Consider the following 26,348-nt stretch of genomic DNA (forward strand, 5'->3'; position numbering starts at 1 on the left):
GGGCGAGACATGGACAGAGAAAGACCTAGACATTTACAACCAAATCAACAAGCCCCTCAAGGCAGCTAACATCCTGCCAAGGCTCAATAAACAAAATGAGATAAAAGCTCACAGGTGTAAAAGGATGTGTTCGTCTTTTTCAGATTTAAGTTTCAATATTCTCCTAATCAGCTCCAAAGGAAAGAGACAGGGAGAAAGGCACTCCTTGAAAACTAGCAATGTCTTTTCCAAACTGAAAAAAGGCAAGCAGCAGACTGGGGAACGTACCTGCAGTACGTTTCAGGGTTAATGCCTCTAACAGCCACTAAAAACAGAGACACCAATGGTCCCAAAGAACACGTGGCCAGAGACAGCAAGAGACTGCAAGAAGGGAAAGTGGTGTCCCTCGAGCATGGGAGAGCACACTCCATTCTGCTTCTAGGAAGGGCAATTCCAGTGACACCGTGCCAGATGGTGTTCAGTTACATATGGGACCGGAGGGGATCTCGAGACTTGAAAATCACAGCTGCCCCTGGGTTCAGGGCCCCCATGTCCAGAGATAGGTCCCAGTGATGTGCAGGACACGCTACAGGCACAGCGGGGACAATCAAATGTCCCCAGGGCAGAACAAAGTGGAGCGGCTGGTGGCAGGGAGGGGTGGCTGGGGTCTCCAGATCAGGTTTTCAGCGTGACATGGCTGTGTGGAGTGGGCTGCTCAGGGGACAGGGAAGGGGGCTGTCCACATGCGTGCATGTCACTCCAGAGACACAGCCAGAGACACGTGCAAACAGCTACCTGTAGCAAGAGCACACTGGGAGGAGTGCCTAGGACAGAACTCGGTCTCCTGAACTCAGCTTTCTGCATTTTGACTTCACAGAATAACAGCAGGGGTATTCACTTTAGGGTGCTCCCTACCTTTCCAGAATAACTAGCTTCTTTTTTTCTTTTCACCCTTTTCCAAATAAACCATCTTTCTTTACTTAATCTCCCCCAAAAAACAAACAAAAAACCAAACAAACAAAAAACACCCAACACCTTAATAGTTGGGAAAAAAACAACCAAAAACAGGAAACGAGTACACATAAGCACCAGAAGGCGCAGCTTGTGCCCAGCAGCTGGAGTCCCGTGCCAGCGTGTAGTCCCTCCTGGGCCCCACCCTACTGCACTGGGCGCTCGCTTGGATGCAGGTCGCTCCCTGACGGGATGGCTTCCTGCTGCTTGTCTTGAGCGTCCAAGAACAGCGCTGTCCTTGCAGACTCAGGGTGGATGCAAGGCCTGGCACGGCCCACAAGGTTTGCACAGCACAAAGCACAGGTGCAGACACTGGAAGAGAGTCAGGCATTCTTGGGGCTTAAAGACACTACCTTCTCCTGAAGGAGAGAGCCTGGGTATGCAAGGGCCTTGAGGGGACACAGGGGCATCACAGAGATATGCCTACAAACTCCATCTGTGCAGATCACCGGCACTGTCCACTCTCCATTGCCCGGGCGGGATACCCTGCCCCACCTCTGCTCCTCACAAGCACTGTAGGAAGGAATCCTGCAGAGGGACATGGGAGGGGACCTGCCAAGGCGAGAGCTGGACATGGAGGCTGCTGTGCTGACCCCTGGAGCTGACGTTGGCATGCCACCAGCTCTGGGAACAAAGACCACAGAATGATCCTCCGGATGGCGAGCAAGGGAATGTGACAAGGCTGGGAGGGCCTTGGAACTGTGCATGTTAGGACAGGCTTAGACAGCAGCTCTGCCATGAGGTCAGCCACCCTGTAGCCATGGGGACCACAGACCTGGGCTGGCAGGAGCACCTTGAGTCAGGTCTGCGATAAGTTCTAAATGGCTGGCCCTCACAGATGAGTCCATGGGGACAGGTCCTTGGCCACAGTCCCTAGAGCCACACACTCAGAACATGATGGGAGGGGGACCTGTCACCCTGCTTCAGGACATCAGCTCATGGACAGCTGGGTTCCTAGGAAAAGGCCTCACAGGTGCAGGGACCCCATATGGGGCCTCCAAGCTTTCTGCACTATGGTGCTGAAGCAGAGGTGAGTGGTCCATCCTGCATCCCCAAGAAAAGCTGGGGGCCTTGCCATCCACCTCCTAAGGCACCTGCTGGTCATCTCCTGCCTGACTGGGTGGGTGCTCAGCCTTCGGGTGCTGACCCAGTGGATGGCCAGCCTGCACAGGAAAAAGAGAGGTCTGGCAGCAGGAGAGGCCCAGGGGGCTCAGGACCAATAGAGCAAACCCACCCTGCGTGTGGAGTAGACGAGCGATGAGAGCCCAGACTTGGGAGCAGAAACCTGGAAGCTCTGGGCCCAGAGTAGGGCCACCTGGAGGATGACAAGTGTTTAATGCACCCTTCTGGCCCCACAAAGCCCAGAAAGACTACAGTGACCCAGAGTGGCCCTGTGCCCCCCATCTGGCAGCTGGCCTGACTGGTGTGGAGTGGGGCTCCCTGTCTCAGGGTTGCTCTGAAAGCCTAAATATGAGGGATGAGAGTCAACATCTCCTCCTTCCTTTATAATGGGAGGAGCACCTCCTTCACTGTAACATCCTCTGCTCTCGTCCCAATAGTAAAACTCTTTCACATGCATTAAACAGACTTGCCTCACATTCCCTCAGCTTCACTCTCACTCCTATATCCCATAAGCCCTGGAGTGCTCTCAGCTGGTCTCTCCAACATTGCCATTCCCAGAGTCCTGACCTCCTATTTTCTTTTCTTCTCTTTGGGTACTGGCAATCAAACTCAGGACCCTGAGCTTGCCAGGCAGGCGCCTATGTTGCTATCTCCCCAGCCTCTGTATTCCTCACTTCTAACCCTGCTTGTTCCAATGCCACATGAGCATTTTACTGCCTTGCTCTTTGTTTGCCTTGTAGTGTAGTCTGTTTTCAAATCACTTAAAGCCCAGCACACCTTGCTCAGGGAAGTCTCTGTGTGGGACCCTGCAGGCCTCGCTTCCTCTGAGCTGCAGGTGGCTGGCTGCTGGTTCTCATGCCTTCAGTCTCCTGCAGGTACAGCTGGTGGTTTCTGTCAAGTCCTGGAATCCTGAGACACCACCTCAACAACACATTCCACTGGCAGGAGCACAGCTGTTTCCTGGACCAAAGCCCCTGCTGCGGCTCAGGCAGGCCCCGCTTCTGCTCAGCTCTGAGCCAGGAGTGGATTCTTTCTAGCTGCACCTGTGATGAGGGCACTGCCCCTCTGCCATCCTCGCTTGACTGGGTCATGGTCTTGCACCTAGGCCCTGTGCCAGCCATTCTAGCTCCTGGCTTGCCACAGCTAGTGCCCTGCAACCCAGGTCTTCACATCTGTGTCCACCCACAGAGGCTAACACTCTCTCAGCCTGCTGACACCAAACCCCAAGCCTTGGGACTTCCTCCACTTTCTCACGTGCTCAGCTCTGCACATGAGGGAAGAACATTCATGTCTTCTCCCCTACACTTTTGGTGCTTGGTCCTTGAGGAGCTTCTTAAGAGCATCTGTCACTTGCTTCTCCATATCATGCCCAACACTAACACCAACTCAACCCTATCAGCTGTTCTGGGCAAAACATGCTCATTGTGCTGCAAGTTAAAGGCTGGGAGATCACAAGCTTAACACGAACACCACACTCAGGATGAGACCCCACCCAGCACAACCACGGCACCTGCTGCCCAGGATGGCCCAGCCTACACCCCATTGCCTGCACCAAGGGGAGATGAGTGCTGGGTGGATGAAGCCATGCCAGCTGCCACCACTGCACACACCAACTTCTGGTTACAAGGCCAGTGCAGCCCCATACTGTGACCAACAGGCTGTCAGCCCTGCATGCCCTGCAGGTGTGGCAGCACATGGTGGGCTGCTGCTAAGTGCAGTGAGCAGGCTCTGGGTATACCCATGTGCTACTGGCTCCACAGGCTCCCTGAGCATGGATAACCAAGCAGGGGAGCCATCCAGGTGGCCTGGAGAAGTTATAAGTGTAAGAAAAGGTAACAAGGAGATGTTCATGAGGAGGAGCTACACGACCCAGGCAGAACTGGTGCAGCGTCCTCTCCCAGGTCTCCTGAGAGCAGGGGCCCTGCTGCTTGCTCAGGCCTCAGGCCTCAGGCTTCAGGGTTCCTGCCCACACTCAGTCTTCATTCCCAGAGCCCTGGGACGAGCCATGAATGAGTGAGCCTGCAAGCCCAACTTAGCGCACGACTCCCAAGTGCTGCGAGCTGTGCTAAAAAACACCCAGGTACAAGAATAGTAAACTTTCCCTTAGGGGACTTTATTTCTCTATTTTCATATGGGCCACATATTAAATTAGAAGGCTTTAAAGTAGAAATGTATTTTACAATCGAAGAAAACTCTGGACATGGACCCCCTCTAAACACAACCACCAGGAACACAAAAGTTCTGAGAATCACTCCCACCAACACCCACCTCACACGCATCAGCAAATGCCAAAGAGTCACAAGAGAAAGAGGCAGTCTGGAGAGGGGATGAACGAAACCCCGTGAGCACTTCTCTCATCACTCACAGGGTGAGACAGACCTGGAGGTCACATCAGACCACAATGCCCTGGGGTCTCCAAGTCCAACCAGCATCTGCCTAGAAGAAAGCAGCCCACACCCTGCCCTGACACCTGCCCCAGGAAGGCTGATCCCACTACCCACCCCTGGGGCTCTGCTAGCTGACTCTGCAGGGAGGAGGACAGCAGCAGCGGTGAAACCCATCTATACCTACCTCATCCAATGCGGCCTGTGTCCATGAGCTGGGGACAAACCACTCCTTCCAAGGGTTACCACCTTTTATCCAAACTGGACAAAAGTCATGACAGTGGGCTGAGTGAATCATACTGACACTCAGGTGAACCTTAGGCTCTTGAGCAGGCACTGAAACCCTGCATCCTCCCACCACACTACACAGGCTGCAACATGACAGGCTTCAAATAGGAAGCAGCACAAAATGATGAAGGATCTTATTTGACTAAGGCCTTATAAAATGTGATCTGTCTTTGATCTATTAAAAAAATAAAATGTTCAGGCAAAAGGAAACAAACCATAGTACGTTCAGGCTCATCTGGAAACGATGGCTCCCTGATGCAAGTGCTGCCTCCCTGGGCCACCACGGCAGCTGCTCCAGGGTGGCAGGCGTCTCCAGTGCGTGCTCCCCAGAGCCATGCACAAGAAGGGGGCAGTGCTGGCACCTCAGCAACATTAAGGCAGAGGCCAGGCACTGGCAGCCTCCTCTGGACCTGGGAGCAAGTGCAGGAGGCTCGTGCTGTCCTGGGCTGTCTGACAGCCCTAACAGAGCCCCGGGGAACGCCCCATTCTGCAACATACCTGTCCCCAGGGATGAGAGCCTGCTACGTGCACAAGATCATTCTGCAGCTTGGAATGAAAACTCCCAGGGACTGGCTTGTTAAAGTGAGAGGTCAAATCTACTTAACAAACATTGGTGTCTTTCTTCTCTATTACGAGATTAAAAGCCTTAACAATTCACAACTAAAGAAAAGCACCCCATGCCACCATCCCATCTGTACCACCACCCCATTCTTCAGTTTACAAAAATAAATATTTATGAACAATATATTTGACAAAAAGCACCCCCAATTGGTGGTAGAAAGTAATGTTTTGTAGCTGACATTAAAATTTTCCCTATCTTTTTAGAGGGGAAACAGACTGAAATTTAAGCACTAACTTCCTCAATCTGAATCATTCAAATAAGTCCAAAACGTCAGGGCTGTCACGCCCATGTCAGTGGACTCTTAAGCCCAGTGACTGGGTACAAACACAAGAATGAGAAGCACCTGCAACTCAACTTGGAATAGCACACCAAGACGTGCAGGGCACAGGCTTCCCAACGGTGTACATCCCACTTAGAGATGCGTTGCTTCTGAGATGCCCGCGAGGCTCAGTCTTACAACACGGTATTGCCCATCTACCCCTAAATCTGTTTGCAGCCCAAGAGGTAACAGCAGTGACCAGGCAGCCAGGTGCAGGCAGCATAGCCTCAGCAGTTTCCAATGTGAACATTCACTGAGTTTCTCCTGTCCCCCACCTGGACAGCACTGGTGCACAGCATGGACAGCACCCCAACACTGTCTGTAAACACAGTGCCAGCCCAGGGCCTGTTGGGGAGAGAAGCTGGGACAAGGCCTGCGGAGCCAGCACAGTCTGCAGGAGACAGAGCAGCCTGCAGGACCCGGTCAAGGCAGAGGCTGGCCAGCTACGTGGCCAGAGGAGCCAGGCAGGGGGCCCATTCTCTAAACAATATCAGGGCGGGACACAGACACTCACTTGAGATCTCTAAATGCAACCCATAAATCAGTGCACATGGGTCTGTGTGCCCTGAGTCACTAGGTCCACCTGAAATAGGCCAAGTGACCCTGTGTCCCTTGACACCTCAGAAAGACTCTCAACAACTTTGAACGCCCTGGAGGAGGGGACTGTTTTCTAAAAGGATGCTTCCTAGAACAGTATGAGAAAAGAGATGCACATCCCCAGCAACAGGTGTGTGGGTCTGTGCAGTGTGTGAAACGGCCATGCCACCATAGCCTAACCCAAGCTGAGGTGGGAGCTGTCCACTCCACTGCTAGTCAAGACGGCTGCTGGGAACTGAGACCCACATGCACCCCGAGAACAGGTGGGGAGGGCCACACAGGTGTCTGAGGAAGAGGGTACAGGTGGTGGTTCACAGGAATCTTATTGGGATGATGACGCCGGGAACCCAGGGTGGCGAGTCCAAGGGCAACAGGCAGGTCTAGGACTCCTCGCCCATCTGTAACAGGGAATTGATGGCAGCATCCTTATTTCCTCTCTGGGCTTCCAGCACAGAGCGGATCACCTCCTTGTCCATGTTGGGGAACATGTCCTGGATGGCCTTCAGGTCCTCTTCTGTACAGCGAGGCTGTGCAGTCACAGCTGGTGGGGGCATCGCCACAGGCACCATGCCAGGGCTGCAGACCGCAGGCATTCCTTAAAACAAAAGAGGAAGTCTGATGAAAACACCAGTGACACAAAGCACAGGCTGGTTCCAGCTGCAGGAAGGCACAAGACAGGCACCCTGCAGGGACATGAAGCTGGCAGCCTCCAACACCCACCAAGGATAGCAGGTGAGGCTGGGCTTCGCCACGTGTGATGTTCTCTCCAAATTCCTTTCTGTTTCAAATGCAAGTCAGATCTTTCAAAACTCATTTAAGCTATTTCACAATCACAGAAGGAGACAACAGAAGAGTGAAGGTGGAGTTCATAAAGGGGCCTCACAGGCTGAGCCTACTGAACCCACACACCACTCAGGGCAAAAGACACAGGCAGGCCAAGACAGGAAGAGGGGTGATGCCGAGCAACCATGTCATAGACTTACCATGCACATTCCTCTTTGAAAGGCTACAATGGCTTACAATGCTGTTACTTCTTTAAGCTTTAAAAGCATGAACAAGCTTCCCCACTAGGCTCACTGGAGTATGAGGCATGGTTTTTCCTTTCCTGTTACAGTCAGAAGACGGCACATGAAGCTGAATATGTCTCGAATACCAGCTGAACCAAAGCATCAAGAGCCTAACAGAAGCCAGACGTGGTGGCACACACCTGTAACCCTAGCATCTGGGAGGCTGAGGCAGGAGGATCAATGTAAGTTTGAGGCCAGCCTGAACTATATAGCAAAACCCTGTCTCAAAAAAAAAAAAAAAAAAAAAGAGCCTTAACAGGTGTCAGTGGAAACTATTGCTCCTGCAGGAAGGGGCACTAAGTCAGAATTTCCAGCCCTCTAGGCCCAGCCTCTGCCAAACACTCCTATGCGCAATCCAAGACAGGGTGTCACCACACCTCACAGGTGAAGGTTGCAGCCTGGCAGCCCAGCCTTTCTGTAATAAGAATGAAAAGCATATCACGTCAGGTGGGAACATGCCGTCTTCACAGAGTACAATGGCTCAGCCTGTCCAGAGAGACCTAGGCAACCTCACACATAGACTTTTTCCACACAAAAGTGTCAGGAAACGCTTGCCAATGTAGCCAGCCCCTTTCCCCAGTATTCATTAGCCTAGGCAGGTGTTATGGCTTCAATCTAGATGGCCCCCAAAGCCTCAAGCACTTACAGGTGGGGTTTCCAAAGCTGGCTGGATCTAGGGTGTGGTGCTGGGATTAAGGGTGACTCACCCTGGGTCCCAAAGGGCAAGTAATCTGGATGGGCCTGGCTTGTTGTCTGCCATATCCTGCTCATCTCTGCTCTGTGATGCCATTCCTGCTGTTCCCCCTGCCTTGGACCAGCTGACTATGGGCTGAAACCTCTACAAACTGAGCTGAAATAAACTTTCTGTTTTAACTCTGGGTGTGGGGAATTTCGTCTCAGTAGGAAAACTGACCAAGACAGCTGGTGAGGAAAGGAGGGAGGCTGAGGTAGCGTCTGTGGCCACCTGTTCTCACAGGCCCTAGGGATAGGACCGCTGCTCAGATGGGAGGCACACTCCTGACCCAGGCCTCACACTCACCATGACTGAATGTGGAATCACTCACCAACCCTGGGTGACTGAGGGAGCAGATGGGTTGGTGGCCAGCTGGGGACATGGCAGACAAGATGGACGAGAGCCGCGCAGCCTCGGTGGGATTCATGTGAGGTCTCTGGGGCTTGAGCCAAAGCAGGGAGGAGACCGTAGGAGGCAGAGAGCCAGAACCCATGCTCCCCACGATGTCACCCTGCCACCCCTGCCCACTGCAGACAGTACGCTCACACTGTCTACACACAAACAGAACGCTGCCCAGAAGAACAAAGTGGGAAGAGCCCAGTTTAACCCCATAGCACAGGCCCCATCGGCATGAGCCAGGGGACAGTGATGGACATCCCATGGGATTCCTGCAACCTGATTACTGCCCTGCCACACACAGTGCTGGGCCCCGACAGCCAAGGGCCTCCGACCAGCATCACTCTGTGAGGTGACAGCCATGACTCTGGGAAAGCAAGAGGGAAAGGCTCCCAGGCTCCAAGCCATAGACATATGGGCTTCTGGTTGGAAGACAGACTGCAGCAGCGGCAGCAGCTAGAACCCCGAGTCCACACACCCGAGGGCAGTGATGGTGAACCTTCTAGATCTTTCAATGACACAAACAACCCACAGTAACACCCATGCCATTGGTTCACCACCATGGCCCTAGAGCTGTTGGGGCAGGGTTTCCCAATGCACCACCAAGGCAGCCGATGCCTCCAAGGTGCAAGCCACTGCCTGGCCCAGGGCAGGGCAGGTATGGATGGACAGGCAACAGACCAGCTAGAGTCAACCTCTCTGTGCTGCTCACTTCCTGTGATCTCTGGCCCAGGCAGGTCACCTCACACCGCACTCCAGAATCATGGGCCTGAGGCCTCCACTGCAGAGCAGACCAAAGCACAAAAAGTGTGAGTGGGCATATAACATAAGCTTTGGACTCTTAGTGCTCTGAAAGGATCGTGACGCCATGGCAAACATTCAGGACTTGGAATACTCAGGAAAAACCAACCCAACTTTCAGCAAAGTCTCTAAATACTATTGAGATTACTAAATAACAGGTCAGAGGCTTCTAGAACTGAGTCTCAACTAACTACCAGATGCCAGATACTAGCATGAGTCAGTAAGTCCAGGGTGGAGGCAGGAAAAGCATGAGGAAACAGGAGCTTCCTGGGGTGCCAGTCAGGAAATACTGTGCTCAGTAGACATGGGACAGGCTGAAGGGACAGTGAGCTCTGCTGAAGGACTCTCTGGGAGACATGATAAATAATATAGTAAGAGATTATAGCTCAGGGAACTGAACAAACTGGAAGCCCACATAGCAGTACCTGTAGTTGGCAGCTCAGTTTATGAGAAACAGGAAAAGCTTCATGCGGACTCCAAGAAAATGCTCTGGGGTGAGCCACCACTGTACAGTTGTGTCTCACCGCACATGAATACAAGCAGTCAACAACAGGAGAGCAGCTTTCACCACCAGGACAGCACACAAGGGGCAGCAGCCTGTACAGATGGACATGGAGCCAGGCCTGGCCCGCGCCCTCCTCAGGGCAAGGTGAGGACTATGGCAACACAAGCACGCTGGTGTGTTCACCTGCACGGTGTAGAGGAATGCTCAGGGCCACAGCCCCCAAAGTTCTGGCAGAAAAATCTTTTGTTTTCTATTTTAACTTTTCCATATGTAGGAGACTTTTAAACTTTTAAAATGTATACCAAAAGAAAAGATCAAAGTCTCTATTCATAAAGAAACCTAGCCTTTTTCAAATAAATATTTTAGGACAAATTTTAAAGAGAATGAAGAACAAGATCCAGAGAAAGATAAACAGGCTAGTAACTTTTCATTTCTTCTTTAGAAGTTGATTTTCCAATAAGCAAATATAACTGATGGGGACAAAGCTGTGTCCCTCACACAGATATGTCAAGCCCTGACCCTGTGTGACTGCACGGTCTCTGCAGATACACAGAGCTGGGATGAGGCTGCACTGGAGTGGGGTGGCCCTCGTGCAATTTCAGGAAGACAGGGACTCCGAGGGGAGGTGGCTGTGTGAAGACTGAGCTGCAGGCTGGCCTGAGGTAGCCACAAGCTGAGGGTCACCTGGAGCCCCTGTAGGAGCTGGAGGTGCAAGAGGCCCCAGGAGCCCCAGAGGGTACAGCTCAGCCACTCCTGCTTAAGGTGTCTGGCCACAAGAACTAGGAGAGCAGACTCCATTGTTCTAAACTCTCACTCAGCCCCATGCGGGGCCCCTTCTTCCTCCCTTGTTCCTCCTGAACCCAACGATCCTCAGTAGCTTCCCCCAGGCCTCTGCAATCCCCAAATCCCTGCTCTAATTCTGCTGTCCTTGCTCAACGGCCTCTCCTGGAGCACTGAACACCGAACTGTTTTAGGGTTTCGGGTCACCCTATTAACTGGGTAGTTTCTACCATGCTCAGCACTGCAAGGTCCCCTGTGGATACTGGGCTCTCCTCTCCTCTGAAAGTGCTGCCCTTCAATCCTGCAATCAGCTATGCTTCAGCATAAGGCCCAAATGCACACAGCTGGAGTGCCCAACAGCTGGCCCCTCTTGAGCCGGATTCAGCCAATTACAGGCAGGTCTGAGACTAGTCCTGACTCCTGAGGCTCTCTGTACCCCAACAGGATGCTGGTGTGGGTAGGGGTATTGACAAACCTCTCTGCCTGGCTGGCAGGACCCCAAATGCCTTATACTGCTCAGCTCCCAGCACTAGCAACCAGGGGACAGAGGGCCAGGAGCATCCCCCATTGCCCTCATGCCCTGGTCACTCCCGCTGCCCTGGACTCTAGCTTGATCTCCTTGGGGCAGTGGGACTGCCAGCCTCTGCGGGGACCTCAGCTTCCCAGACTTTGGCAGGGAACAGTTAGCTGTCGGCTGGCCCTGGCATCTCTACTCTTGAGGATGCAGTCTCCCCTGCCTGCTGGGTAACACCTGGAAACAATACCTGGCCAGTGATATGCCTGCAGGATGCTACCCCAACTATAGCTGAGGTAACCAAGAAGTTAACAAGAAATCCGAGGATGCAAAGGCATAAGAAGCCGTGTTCTAACGTGATGGCTTGTGTTGCCACAAATGGCTGCTTCATGCAGGGACACAATCCTGACAGAAAGTATTTATTCAGAGCTACTATGTGCTCCACCAACAAGACTGTGGGCTTCAAACACATAGACTTGCACACACAGTGTTCAAAGATTTTGTTTCCACATACCCACAAAATTCACTCCCCTTAAACATGCCAACAACTAGAAGATTCTGGTTTCAACATATGCTAGGAAGTTCGCCTGTGACACTGGATTCTGCGTTTAAAAGGACTTTTTTTCCAGGACCACCCTAGCCTGACCCCCCTCTTTGCCCCAGGCCTCCTGCCAAAGGAGAAACAGTGACGCACCTGCAATGGGCACGTAGCCAACACCCTGCTGGTACACCGTTGGCATCAGGACCACAGGCTGGGGCGGCATCACCATGGCAGCAGGCAGTGACTGAAACACACCAAGATGACTGTGGTGTCAGAAGCTTATCCCCACCCGCACTATAAACGTCCCAAGAGCACAGAGCCCAGGACTCAGCCCTGCCCCAATAGCCCAGCACCACCTCCCTGGCTGGTAGAGCGGAAGACAGTGACTGGGTGCTGTGGTGGGAAGAGTGAGGCTCTAAGAAGCAGGCTGGCGGGGATGCTGCAGAATCTGCTGCATGAGAAAACACTAGCACAAGGAGCATCTCACAACATCCCAGGGGCTGGAGGATGGGCCACGTGCCGGACATATGATGAACAAATAAATGCACATCTATGCCAATGTACAGGACTTCAGTATAGGGAGGCAAGGAGGCTGCAAGCAGCTGTGGTGACATGGGCTTCCACAGGGACACCCACACAGGGCCTACCATAACCCTCATGGCTGGAAGTGCCTCCCAAGAAGTTAGATTAACAGCAAAGAAAAGGTGACACAAAGGAACCAACAGACTGGGTACAGTAGAGCATATCTGTAATTAAAGCTACCTGGGAGTTGGGGGGGGGGTCACAAGTCCAAGGCTATCCTGGACACTTTAGTGAGATCCTAAATAACACTTTAAAAGGGCTGGGGATGCACCTTTGTGGCAGAATGCCTGCCCAACACATAAGAGAGCGCCCCAATCTGCCTGTCTGTGACCTCAGGAGCTGGCATGCTTTGAGGATGGAGACCAGTGGGTGACTGCCAAGCACACCTGGGCCTCTGCTCCATGTCCCCCAGGGTAGGGCCCTCGCATTGCCCTGTGTACGCTCTCCAAGATGCTATATCACTTCATGGCCTGCTACTGTCTCCCAGGGAGAGGCACATGGGCCCCAGGGCCCAAGCCATGCAGCAGACCTAGGCTGACCACCCAAGGGTCACTCCAGCCCGGTACTCACTGTGTAGGACATGACCAGGTTGATCATGCCCTCCTTGTCATCGCCCTGCCGCCCACTCAGGCTGTACCACTCGTCCTCCACTTGGCCCTGCTTCAGGGACTCAGGGATTGTGATGTGCGTCCAGGCAATGCGGTCATCCATGGAGAAGGCTCGCTGAGGAGCAAGAAAGAGGAGAGCACGTCACGGCACAGCGGCAGGACTTGCCCTGCAAGAGCCCTTGCCAGGCCGCTAGGCCCCCTCCAGGGTCCCCACTCAGCTGAGAACCTGCCCTTGCTGCCATATCATCATGTAGTGCAGGCCAGTCTAGGACAGGACAGCACCTCCAGGCCTGGTGTTCCACGTCTACCCAAGCATGGCACACAGGCGCAAGAAGGACGGAGTGCACACTGGGCCACGGCCCGCAGCCCTGCACCTTCACAAGCTCCACCCCTCCCAACAGGGGCAGAGAGACTGGAAGGGCAGAGGGCAGGCTGAGAGGCCCCTCCCCTTCTCATTCTTAGCTCTGTTGTGTCTGGCCCTGTCTTGGGAGGTCCCTAGTGCCTGGAGCTGTTTTGAGGGTGCTTCCTAAGCCTCTAAGCATTCAATCCTGCTACATGCAGGCACCTGCCAGGGCTCCCTGCTGCAGGCCTGCAATGTGTGCTAGCAAAAACAGTATTCCCAAGACACACCTGAAATTCAGTGTGTGTCTGTGAACAAACACTATCTACTGTGTCCACAGTGCCCAGCATGGTCTCACTGATGTATCTGAGGGAGAGCTACACCCTGATCCCCAGCCACTGAAGTGCTGGCCATCTGGCAGGCCTCGGATGACAGAGCACATCACACTTTGCCCCACCTGAGCCACAAGCAGCCTTGAGACACAGGCAGCTCTCACCTCATCAAAGATCTCCAAATAGAATGAGTCCACACCGGGGGGTACCGTGCATTGGATGACCTTGTTCCAGCGAGGGTTCTTGGCACCATTGTGGGCCGTAGGCGTTTCATACACAGCATAGCCCAGGCGCAGGCGGCAGTAAGGGTCCATGCGCGTCATACCGTAATTTTTTGCCAGCTTTGCCTGAAATAAAGCCAAGTTCAAAAAGATGCAGAGTCCACAACCAGAGAAAAAGGTGGGTGCTTCCCTAAGTTGCTGGCCTCCTGAAATTGTCCACTGTCACCTTTCCTGGGCCAAGAACTTTTCAGCTACCCAAATTCACCTGCACATGCCACTAACTAACTTCCCAGGACACCAGAAGAGTCTCTGCAACTCTGGCAGAAACACCTGAGGCCATAAATCACAGCACACAGCTGAGAGGAGGGCAGAAGGGAGGATGTCCCAGGGCTGGGCCACTGCAGAGCCCTAAGGGCCTAGAGGCATCTGCCCCAGGTTTCAGCCCCCCACATTTCCTACTCTGCCCTTCAGCTCACAGAGACTGGACACCATCTTCCCAGGCCCCAGCTCTCCACATCACATTCCTTAAGACCTGGACTCTAAGCCAGATGGCCTGCTTTTGAACTATGTCACATAGAGTAAAACCAGGAACCCTTAGGAGTGAGCGAAGATGCAACAGAGGAAACTACTGTGTGGTGGCACACACCTATAATCCCAGCACCCTGCAGGCTGAGACAGGAGGATCATCGTGAGTTCAAGGCCAGCCTGGACTACAAACTGAGACCCTGTCTCCAAGGAAAAAAAATAAAAAAAAAAGAAAGAAAAGAAAAACTTTCCTTTCAGCACACAACATAAAGTAGATTTGAAATGAGATGCCTACTGTCACTGGCTACCAGAGAGATGCAAATCATAACTCCAAGCCAGACTCCTACAAACCTATCAGAATGGTCACAACAAAATTCAACACCTAACCAAATCAGGTGGAGCTAACTGGCAATGTGAAGCAGTATGTGGGCAGCAGTACAGCTCTTGGGCCACACCCTACTCTGATGTGGGTTTCTCCCTCAGCTTCACAACAGCATGATCTCCACTCCCCTTGCTGAAGTGTCCTTTCCTGAATGTCTAATGCTGGACTGTGACTCACCCCTGGTGGGCTCCTCCTTCCAAGGGCCACACAGAGCCTTGATCCTCCCTTCTTTGCACCATGTGCACCATCTGCCAAGCCTGTTGGGTCTCTGTCTATGCACAGAGCCACTTTCTAGTGGGGTGGGAGGGTGGGAGGAGGGTGCCGTCAATTCAGGAGCGGGAAATATCATAAGAGCGTGAGGAGTATCATGCAGGCAGCCTCCTGGAAGGCAAGGGAAGCAGGGAAGACAGTGGACAAAGTGACCAGGAGGCCACATGAGGTCCAGGACATCTCTCTCCCCAGCACATCTATGTGAGCTTGAATACAGACAGACAGGCTGCCTGCAGTGGACTCCATGGCTCCGTAAGAACAAGGTGGCTGGAGGGAGCAGGCACTTCAGGGGTACCTCAAGGAGGCCTGCTTAGTTCCAACACTTGTACTAGGCCCCACCAGGTGACAGCACACAGGAGATACCTGGTCATACGTGGGGCAGGAGGTACAGCACATTCTATTGGACATTTGTAGCCAAGTACTGAAACAGTCATGAGGAAAGGTAGTTGGTTACAAACTCCTCACAGAGACCAGTGCAGCTTAGCAGGGTGCAGGCTGCATGTTCATCAGAGAACCACAGCAACACCTCTGTCAACTGCATCTGGACCATCCTACAAAGTCATAAAACTCCTCACACTTGTCCTGTGTGGTTTTGTAGGACATTCTGGGTGGTCACTGTCAGCCTGAATGTGATGTGTTTTGACTTTCCTTGGCACACCTGGTCAGGACAGAACTGTGAAGCTGAGCAGACATCACTGTTGGGCACATGCTGCTGTGGCCCTGGGCAGCATCAGTACCCCAGCTGCAGTGAGATGCCCCTGGGGAGAATACTGCCTAGTACAGAGCAGATGTCCACCAATGTTGATTATAATTTTTTAATTATTTTAAGCAGAATCCTTGGAAGTTAAAATTTTAATATATGTTAGTATTCAATTTCAGATAAATGATTTTAGAAACACGAGAATCAGAGAAGTTCCATTTGTCCACATGGGAAATACTCTAAAAGTCCAAAATCCACACTCCCCACTGAGCCCAGCTTGTCCTTCTCTGGCCCTACCAGTGCCAGCCCCACGACAGGAAAGGGAGTCCAGTGCCCACCTGCACCACAGTGATGCTGAGGCGGCCCACAGTGCCCACCGCACCCCCGTATTGCAACTGCTGTGCTGCCTGGGCATCCAGCTGGACCTGCTGCTGCTGCTGCGTGGGCGTGATGCGGAGGAAATCCTGTGGCAGCTCACCGATGTACACCTGCAAGCAGAGAGGGCAGCAGTGTCAGTGGCAGGGCAATGCAGAGACCAGCCAGTCCCTGTCCCCATTCCTTAGCAAGCCCAGACTGTGCCCTGCCTCTTCAGTTTCCCCAAGTGAGGACCAATAAATAAGTTTCTGCCAGACTCTCCCTAGGGCTTCCTTGCCTGAGGATAAGCCAGAGCCCTGGGAGGGGTGGGAACATGTTTCAGTCCCTAAAACTTGAGGCTCCTATCCTTAAGTAAGGCTTGCTGGGTGGTCTCCAGACTTACACACTCCATGTTTGTGTCCATGACCGTTTTTCCCTTGGACCACAACTAAATGCCACACTTGTGACCTTCAGTATCACTGGGCTAAACACAAGAATGAGATGAATGTGGATCCCTGGAACCAAAGTTATTTGAAAAACGCTTTGTCCTAAAACAACTATTTCCACCTAAAATAGTTCAAATTTGATTCTGGAAGAAAATAAGCATATTTATTCAGAAAACCTCACAACTCTGCTCTCTGCCTCTTACTTAACCCTGCTGACCTGCTTGCCAACAATAAGGGTCCTCAGGAATATTCTCCAGGGCAGAAGTTTTGGGAGAAACTAGAAGGCCTCTGAAAAAGGAAAGTCATCCAGAAGAACAGGAGGAATCCAAAGCAAGGGTTTGCAGTGATACCTAGAGTCCCTGGCCAGGGCTCACCCTTGGAGATGAGCAGAGCCCCACGGGGCACAGGGACCTCACAGAGCAAGACCAAGGGATGTGCCCCTAAGGAAGGCATCCAGTAGCTCTACAGCAAGACACTGGCGGCAGCAACAGGCAATCTACCTGGAAGCAGAGGACCCAGGGGCAGTGCAGGTTGCCCCAGGGATGAGTAGATGGCTGTCTGCAGCTTCACCAAGGCAGGCCAGCCAATGGTGTAAAAATGGTCCCTCCTTGTACAGTTAGTACAGTGTCTGGAGAGTGATACCCAAGAATGCCTACAGTGGCAGGGAATGATAATCAAGTCTACCAGGCCCAAATCTCCCTGTGGGCATGGGGCCTAGCTATCTGCTGGTGGTCTGAGCCACCTGCCTGCAGCCGCTGCTGCCCACAGTGGTCCTGCAGCCAGCAAGCATGTGTGGGAGGCCAGTGCTATGGATGTGAACCAGGCAAGGGACATTGCTGAAAGATGCCACAGGGGTCTCTCCAGAGGGAAAAGCACTTAGCCCCAAAGGTTCTGGGTGTACCCTCCAAAGGCCCCTGGAAGGTCTAGCTCCCATCTCCTCATCCTGGTGCTTCCAGAGCAGAGACTAATACCAGAAAGACCACCATGCTTGCCTCCCCCATGCCTGTTTACATGGAATCTGTCTGTGTGTCCCCTCCCCCTGGAGGAACTACTCCCTTAGGAGGACAGTGGCATGCCCCTCTGTGCCTCTGGAGGGTGAGCACAGGCAGGGATCAGGAGAGATCCCAGCGCCCACTTATGCAGCACTACCTGGTGGCCAGGTAGCCCCTTGGTAGGTCCCTACCTACCATGGTGGCCAGGACTGCCCCGTCCCCTTGGTGCCTTGAGTCTCTTCTGGGGCCACGTTTCCCGAGATACAGCTCATACATTGCCAGCCAGTCTGGGAAGAGCCCTGACATGACAAGTGCCAGGTCCTGCTGGTACACAAGAAATGCTGAGCCCTCTGAAAGAGACCCGCAGCCCAACAGTCAAGGTCAAACTGTCCCCAACTGCCAGGGAGATGGCTCAGTAGAATAAGGGCTTCCCTGGCAAGCACAAGGGTCTGAGTTCAATCCCCAGTTCCACAAAAAAAAAAAAAAAAAAGGATGCAAGGAAACTGTCCCGAACTACATGCAAGGCCTGTGGTCTTCAGCCTCCAGGACCTGCCACCAACTTTGTCTGTGTACTTGCAATGGATTATTCTACAGAAAGGAACAAAATAACCAAATGCTCAGGATGAGCATGCACAGGGGAAACTCCCATACCTGAGACACAATTATCTCCCCACACTACACCTTTAGGGATGCAGGGGGAAGGCCTGCACCTTAGGGACACCTCAGGATGGGCAGCCAGGCCAGCAGGTGCCCTGGTTACCAGTCAGGGTCAGGGTGGTCGCAGGCCACAGCAGACATGGGGTCTGGAAAAGCCACTTACAGGCTCTTGTCCTTCTTTCTACTCTTGGGAAGGGGCCTGAGGCATCAGGGGTCCTTTGTATTGTATTCCTCCAGGTTCCACCAAGGAGCTGCACCACTTTTTGGTGGGGAAAATACATTAAAAAAAAAAAAAAATCAAACTGGGAGCCAAGGGTACGACTTAGCAGTGTGGTGCCTGCCTGGCAAGTGCAAGATCCTGAATTCGATTCCTATGTTCAAAAAACAAAACAAAAAAACCAAACTGCTCTTATTTTTCAACAAGGATTTAACAAATTACAAATAGGAAAGGAGGGCTTTTATCATATGAATTAAACAATGTAACTGGAGAAAAAAGGGCAGAAGAGCACGCCCTCCCAAGCCAGCCCCAGAGAGCTCAGCGCAGTATGCCAGATCCAACCCATGATCCTGAAAACCAAGGGGAGCCTAAAGAACAGTCCCAGATTAGAAGGGACAAGCTGGGCAAAAGCAAAGTGGGGTGCTGGGAGGGGTGCTGCCATGGGAACTAGCAGGATCTGGGACCAACAGGAGTAGGTCAAGGTCAGCTTCATGGCGATCATGGTGATGGGGACATACCACTAGGGGAACGAGATGAGGCACACCAGACTAGCTATGTGTTGGTGCATGCCTATAATCCCAGCACTTGGGAGGCTGAGACAGGAGGACTTCCACAAGTTCGAGACCAGCATGGGCTACAAAGTGAATTTAAGACCAGCCTGAATTACAGAGCAAGACCCTATCTCAAAAAGAAAAAAAAAAAAAAAAAAAAAAGACTTGCTATCATCTTTGTAGCTTTTCCTTAAATATAAAACTATCCCCAAATCAGAAGCTTATTAGGAAAAGTTGCGATTTAATCTACTGAGCAAGTGGGGAGGGGAGTAAAAAAAGGGAGGGCAGAGGCAAGACTTCGGCCCTCATGAAGCAGCACATTATGTAACACTGAGAGCCAAGTCTGCCCATGGCTGCAAGTCCTTGGTGGGTTCTCAATTTAGACTGAATTCATCCAAATGGGAACACATTTTTACACAAAAGCCACCACTGCTAACAAAGTTAATGCTCCTAGATAGGGGTGAGCCCAGGCAATGACCCCAATCCTCTTATGTCAGCAACAATACTGGAATATGTCATCAGTAAATGAGCATCTTTCAAGTAGTTTTAAAATTCAGTGTTAATCCCGAAATGTATTTTTGCCATTTTATGAGGGAAGAAATGTTTAAATGGCCACATAAAAATACAAGCTTATCCTGGTTCATATCCATGCTTAATGAATGTAAAAAGAAATGATTAAACTAGATAAGATACATAATACTTTTTAAAATCGTTCTGCTTAAAGCTGAAGATGAACATAGTCTGACACTAGCAACCACCTTTAAGCCCCTGTGTAGATTCAACAACCTCGCTCCAGGAACGGGGGGGGGGGGACGGGGGGGACGGGACACCAGACCCGACGACGACGACACGACGACTATGGATGTGAGCACCAAGATGCTCCACCACACCTTGGGGCAGCAGTTTCCCCTGTCAAAAGTATCTACAATTTCTGTAGGACAAAGCACTGCACAGTCTCCACAAGAAGTGTTCCTGTACCCACAAAATGATCCCAAGACATACTCAGGACCCTCCCTGGAGAAAGGAGCCAGTGGATGGGGTGTGCTGAACCTCATACCTGCCCCTGCCTTGTGCCTGACCGCAGCTGAGGGCAGGGAGAGTTCATGAGAGAGGGCGAGAGACTGTAGGACTCTGGTCCTGGTGTTCCCTGAGGGTAGAGCCACTGGACTTCTGGGTGGATGAAGGAGAAAAGGTTGTCCCAGGCTTCCAGCCTGAACAACAAGAAGGAATGATTTGCCTATCTGTATGTCTGGGACAACCCAGGGGAAGGCTGCTGGACTCTTGAGTCTTGAGTTCAGGAAAGACACGAGAGGGGACAGCAACTGTCACTAGGGCATGAAGCTGTGGCACCATTGAGACCCTGGAGGATGAGGGAAAACCAGCAGGCAGTTTTGGCATGATGTTTGTCTTGGCTGAGCCAGCTGCTGCCCAGGGGCCAATGATTAGGACAGCTCACTGGGGTCTCTGAACATAAGACAAGCTGTTGCTGTTCCTCTCCACCACCTCTATAGCCAGCCACCCCCTTCCCTGCTCCTGGTGGGCCTCAAGCACCCACACAAACAACCTGCAGGGCTGAGGATAGAGCTCAGTGGCACGGTGCCTGCCTGGTAAGTACCTGCCTGGCAAGTACAAGGTCCTGAGTTCAATTCGCAGTACTTTCCCCTAACCCCCCCCAAAACAAACTGCACCCAGCTTCCTCATTTAGACAGTGCCCGAGTAAAGTTAGTACAGGGATCTGGCTGCAGAAATGGGCAAGAGTTCTGAGAAATGTGGACTGGGGTGGGGGTGGGGCAGGGCAGCAGCTCACCAGCTCAAGCCATTTCCCCCGGCTTGTGTGGCCATGGTGTGTCCCCAAAGATGCCCACAGGGAAATGTTGTGACTGGCAACCTAACCAAAGCTAGAGCGCTGTCACTGCACTTGAAGTGCCAGCCAATTTACACATAAAAAGGGCCGGGGAGATGGCTCAGTGGAATAAGTGCTTCCCTGGCAAACGCAAGGGCCTGAGTTCGATCCCCAGTTAACAAAAAAAGCTACTTGAAAAAAAAAGAAAAAGTACTTGGAAGACAGACTGAGGTGGGTTCAGTGGCAAGGGGCTAGAAGTCAGCAGGGCAGGCCTCCACATACAGCACACCCCAAAGAGAGTGCTGGGCTTGGAGGGAGTCACTGTAGCATGGCTGGCCCATCCTAGAACCAACCAGGGGGCAAATGAGATGCTTGACCACAGATCTCATAACTCTGCTTGTTAAAATGTCTGGGTAACCACTAACAGAAACACACCATAAATTTTCCAAATAAGTAGGGAATTTCTAGCAAAATGAATTCATGCGCACGTGTGAATTTAATCTTTAAAAACTTATGCTTTAAAAGATCCAAAAGGCATGGTGTGAAAAAGGAACAAGCAGGACAAATGAAAGTATAAAAGTGTGTGTGTGTGTGTGTGTGTGTGTGTGCGCGCACGCATGCAGGTTATGTGTAACTTTAAAAATAATACTAACATTCCAGTGAGACTTGAACTTCTTAGATTGGCTCTTTAGGAATGCCTGCTATACACTGTTGGTGATGAATCTATCTTAAATGTAACACTGAATAAAACCTAAAGTCAAAAAATGAAAGTTGAGTTCAGACAAATAAATGCTCCTTAAAGGGAAGAAGAAGGAGCAATACTGCCATCAGATAAGGAAAGGTGACAGACCAGTAAGGCCACCATTTCATGGCCACAATCTGACTTACAAGAAGACACAGTAATCACATATTTGCATATACAAGTAACAATGCCCCAGAATCCACGAATCAAACATTTGCTGGAACAGCAGTGAAACTGCTGCCTCAAGAGGCACAGGCCTGTCAGCCCTCTGGAAAGCAAGGCCCTGCCTGCTCAGGACCTCTCCAGCCACAGGACCAGTGAGCCTTAAAACCTCATCTCTAGCTTGTGTCCCCACAGAGAGATCAGACCTCCAGTCACTCACTATAGGAACCCATCAAGCGCTTTTCAATCATCTGTAGAAAAACAATATTAATCCAAAACATTGCCATTTTGAAAATTAAGGTGGACATAGTGCAGGGTGTGGCATCCTTTGGTGGCTATTCAGCAAAAACATCTTTAAGATAGAAGTACTACAACTCCCAGCATAAGAACCAACTGGTTCTGCTCACGCCTTCACAAGTGGGTGTGAGACACCTGTGGGTGGAGCCTCTTCCCAGCCCTGCCTCCTACCCCTAGAAGTCCCTAACTAAGGACAGAGGGCTCTCCTAGACCAGGTCAGAGTGCCCTATCCACCACTCCTTTGTGGTGGGAGGCAATGGTTAACCTCAGCTATCCAAGCAGCAGCCCTGGTTCCCAGTCTGGGGGACCCTGAGCTGTGGTCTAACACTGGTACTGGGAGCTGATAGGAAGTAGCTGCCTTGCAGGGTCCAGAAGTGACCAAATACACCTGCTCACAGGGTAAGTTCTTTCTGTTTGGAAGCTCAGTGCCCTGTCTATTGTTCTACTTCCCTGCTCCACAAACATAACCACAAGAGTAGAGGGGTAAACAGCAACCAGCCAAAAGACCTTTACAAAGTCAGTGAATCCAGGTGAGAGGCAGCAGTTCATTCTAGGTAAAACAGCTGATGTGAAAGGATCAAACTTAAGAGGGTGTGCCTCCCAGAAAGTAAAAAAAAAAAAAAAAAAAAAAAAAAGGGTGGGCCCCCCAAAAAAAAAAAAAAAAAAAAAAAAAAAAAAAAAAAAAAAAGTGTAGTACCCAGATAAAGCCCAAGAGACAGGTCCATACCTGGGTATGCAGCCCCAGTATACCCCTGCCTCTCCATCTTCAAATCCTTCTGCTTTCCACCTCATACTTCTGTTAGCTCTACAAGTTTCAAGCAGCCAGTCCAGGGAGCAAATGCATAGCACCTATGTGTGGTTTAAACCACAGGCCGGATGGTAACATACCTGTCAATGCCTGGCTCACCTGAACTGCCAAATGCAGCCATCTGCTCCTGTTACACATCTGCCAACATGACTGTTATCACACCTGCCCTAAATATTGAGGTCACTCTCACTGCTGAATGGCTAAGCCACATACTCCTTGACTATCCAGGAACTCAAGACCCCAGCTGCTGACACTTTCTTAAAGTGCAAACCTAGGGTCACTTCACTTACAGGGCACCAATGGTGAACTTAAAATACCTGTTCATCTGCCTTTGACATAAATACATGACTATGTGATCTCTGCAATACTGGACAAGCAGAAAGTCAAGACCATCCACCGAACTTGGCATCTCAGATTCCACAAGTCTGAACAGTATCTGACGCTCCCAATTACTCATCACAGCAAGTAACTTACCCAGCTCTGCACAGCAACAAATGCAAATTCAGTCCCACACTAGATGAGAGGCTGTTCCCAGACCCCTGGTGAGGAAGGGGCAGTTCTGCCTGCCCTATACCATCTGTTCTATAGAGGGTGCAAAGAGGGAGACGCAGGAGGTCCCATTTGTCCGCTCTGCCCACCAACCTTTGTGTGGTTCTCTGGAGTGGACCAAAGACAGAGACGAAAACCCCGAAGATTTGAGGCAGCCCTCTTTCCACTGATTCTAGTGAGCAGCCATACCAATAGTAAGTCAGGAGACGCACTTCAGAGTCCTCAAAACAGTACCTTTCTCAAGAATAAATAAATAAACAAATAGATAAAGCAAGCTATGCCACGGAATCTTCACTCATAGGAAAAACATGGTTGTCCTGACCCACTGAACCCTGGTCACTGTGTGCTCCTCAGGGACATTCAGCACTGGACTCCAGGAGGAGGTGGAAGCTCGCTGACGGCACACCCGGTACCGCCCAAGCAGTCCATCCCCACCCAGCCTCAGGGGGCCGCTACGACGTCTCTCACTCCGGGAGCCCTCAAGAGACCTTGTGCACCGGCTGTCCCGCGGGGCCAGACGGCATCACTATGGAAACCCAGACAGTCCCGAGGAGGAACTCCAGTGGGAAGGGTCCTACAAGCTCCTGACTTACTCTTGTTAGCACACGAGGAAACCAAGGCTTTGAACAGGGCGCTCCGCAGGCCCGGGCTGGTCCCACGGCCCTCGCTCTGCGCGGGAGAAAGGGGCCGTCCCGGGACTACCGAATGCACAGAGGGCCTCTCCTCCGCCCGGGGCCACGCAAGCTCCGGTCTCCTCCGCCCGGACGGCAGCGAGCGCCCAAGCTGCCCTCCGCCCGGGGCAGCGGCCCCTCCTCCGCGCAGAGCCGCCCGCCCGCCCAGCGCCGCAGGGAACCTCCCCGTCCCGCCCCTCATCCCGGGCCCTCCAGGGGGCCCGAGCGCGGGAGCTGCTCGGTCAGGCCCGCGCCGCCCGCCCCGCGCGACTCGCGCTCCAGTCCCGACTCAGGGGCGCCGGCACGAGCCACCCGCGCGGCTGAGGGAACGAGCCCGGCCGCAGGCCCGCGCGCCGCCACAGGTCGCCGCCCCGGCCCGGCCCCCTCACCGGGCCGCGCTGCGTGCTGACAGTGGTCGCCATCGCGTTGCGGGGCTCCCGCGCCTCCCCGACCCGACAGTGACGCGCCGCAAGAGCTCTTCCGCCCCCGCGGAGCCTGCACAACCGACGGCCGTCCCCGCTAATCTGCGGCCGTCTCAGTCAGCTGACAACCGCCGCACCCGCCCCAGCAGCCTTCTGCGCATGCGCTCTGCCCGCCCGCCCCCGCCCACCCCGCCCACCAGCCCGCTGCGCATGCGCTCTGCCCGCCCCCCCCGCCCCCGCCCCCCGCTCCCTCGCGCACGCGTGTTCCCTGCTTGGGGGCGTGGCCAGCCTTCTATTGGGCGCGTGCGCCGTCGATAACTCTGTCTTCGAACTGGGAGCCTGGAGAAACGGCTGGCCTGGCGGTCTGCGTACCCTCCTGTTCCCTAGACCGCAGGGGAGGCCAGACCTTGGGGCCTCAGAGGAGTCGGGCAGGGCCGATCACCTGGCCAGGGGTAGCAGCACGATCAACACCTGCCGATGTCTGACCGCTAGAGAACGGAGAGTCGCAGTAGTTGGAGGCTGAACACAGCAAAGGGCTGTGAAACCAACGATCATACTTAGGAGCTGAGCCAAGGGCGAGGCAGAACGGGGATTCTTCCTCGCGCTTGAGAAGCTGGAAGATGTCCCAAGGACTACGGCGACCTGTCCCCAGGTCTCCCGCGGGGGCTGAGCTCCTGCCTGCCGATTCTCGGTTCCCTCGTACCTGGACTTAACACTGGCTAGTATGGGTCCCTGCTTTAGTGAGAGTAGAAAGTAAAACGGGGACATTCTGCACGAGTTTACAGGAAAAAGCTTTAATTAGTAAGAGAAAGTGAAGGAGGAGGAGAATAGCGCTAACAAAAATCAAGGGTGGCCCCCTCAAAAAGCAAAGTAAAGGAGGAAGGGAATAGCGCTAACAAAAATGGGGGGGCACCTCAAAAAGCAAAGTGAAGGTAGGAAAAGAACTGAAGTCGGAATACCTGAGGGGGCAGAGGTCTGAAGAAGTGATTAGCACTGGCCTGCCTGCAAAGGAAGGGGCACCGATTTCGTAGGGCGCAGTGGTGGGCTGCAGCCCAGTGGACTGACCGTGTTTCGGGACTCCAGTGGAATGCTCATGGTTCGAGGGGCAGGTGAGTTCCTGGGAGGTGACCGTGTTTGAGAGGTGGCAGCTGTGGTTTCGGTCACGAGAGGACTGTTCCTGGTGGGGAGGTGATTTTAGCATGGGGTAGTCTGTGAAGCTTTGCTCTTCCAGGAAGGTGAGTACAGATGTCATAAAAGTTGGTAATTGAATGAGCCTACAAATCCTGAAAATTAATCGTGCTGATCATGCATCCTTTGCATGCCTAAAAGGGGGTTAAGATAGGTTAGGTACTTTTAGAGCTAATAACTTTGTGACACAGACACTCTCCGCAAGCTATTAACACAGCATATGTGTGGAGCCAAATCCAAAGTTTTAAGGAAATAAAGGAAACTTCAAATTAGATGCGAGCTTTATTTTGTATTTGCTTATTTTGGTTTTTGAGACAGGTTCTTGCTGTGTAGCCCAGGCTGGCCTCAAACTCATGACAAAGTTCCTACCTTAGCCTACCAAGTACTGGATTATCAACGTGTGCAACACCACATCCAGCTCATCCTGCTTTATTTTATTTTTCCCACTGGGCACCAGCAAATTCAACCCCTAGGTCCCTGTTCTATTGCTGTGGTGGCCATTCCTCCCAGGACAGCTCTGCACTGGTACTCGGGAAGACATCTAGGCCTCTTGTTTTCCCCTGGTCTCTAAAGTCCACATCTTCAGTCTCCATCAGTAATCTCTCCTTTGACACCAGAGCACCTCCGGATTCAGCCCCCACTCCTACATCTGTCTGTCCACATTCTCAGTTCCATTGCTTCCAGTTCCATCTCCTGTACATGGTGACAGTCCTAAAATCTGCTTCAGCCAGGACCATCTGAACACCTGAGGACTCAGCATGAACCTCAGTATTCTCCAGTGTAGTAGACGGATTTTAAGGTAGGTCCAGGATCTTACCTCCTGACGCCAC

General features: G+C 52.4%; 1 protein-coding gene across 1 annotated transcript; it reads right to left on the reverse strand.

Annotated features, from left to right (window-relative positions):
* Nucleotides 1–4,204: 4,204 nt before the first annotated feature.
* Tollip (toll interacting protein) lies at nt 4,205–24,459 on the reverse strand. Its single transcript, XM_004637965.2, has 6 exons — nt 24,298–24,459; nt 15,958–16,107; nt 13,686–13,868; nt 12,812–12,964; nt 11,813–11,903; nt 4,205–6,917 (listed from the first exon to the last, which is right to left on the reverse strand). Exons 1-6 carry the CDS (start codon nt 24,328–24,330, stop codon nt 6,703–6,705), a joined length of 825 nt encoding a protein of 274 aa, XP_004638022.1. The 5' UTR covers nt 24,331–24,459; the 3' UTR covers nt 4,205–6,702.
* Nucleotides 24,460–26,348: the final 1,889 nt, after the last annotated feature.

This window comes from Octodon degus, unplaced genomic scaffold (genome assembly GCF_000260255.1).
Source record: "Octodon degus isolate 3935 unplaced genomic scaffold, OctDeg1.0 scaffold00093, whole genome shotgun sequence".
Lineage (NCBI taxonomy): Eukaryota > Metazoa > Chordata > Mammalia > Rodentia > Octodontidae > Octodon > Octodon degus.

Excerpts from the sequence above, each read along its gene's own strand:
- Tollip (XM_004637965.2), bottom strand. The coding sequence starts at position 24,330 with ATGGCGACCACTGTCAGCACGCAGCGCGGCCCG. Across the intron at positions 12,965-13,685 it reads ATTTGGAGATCTTTGATGAG|CGAGCCTTCTCCATGGATGA; the intron begins GTGAGAGCTGCC and ends CTTGCTCCTCAG. Across the intron at positions 11,904-12,811 it reads ACCTGGTCATGTCCTACACA|TCACTGCCTGCTGCCATGGT; the intron begins GTGAGTACCGGG and ends GGTGTGTTTCAG.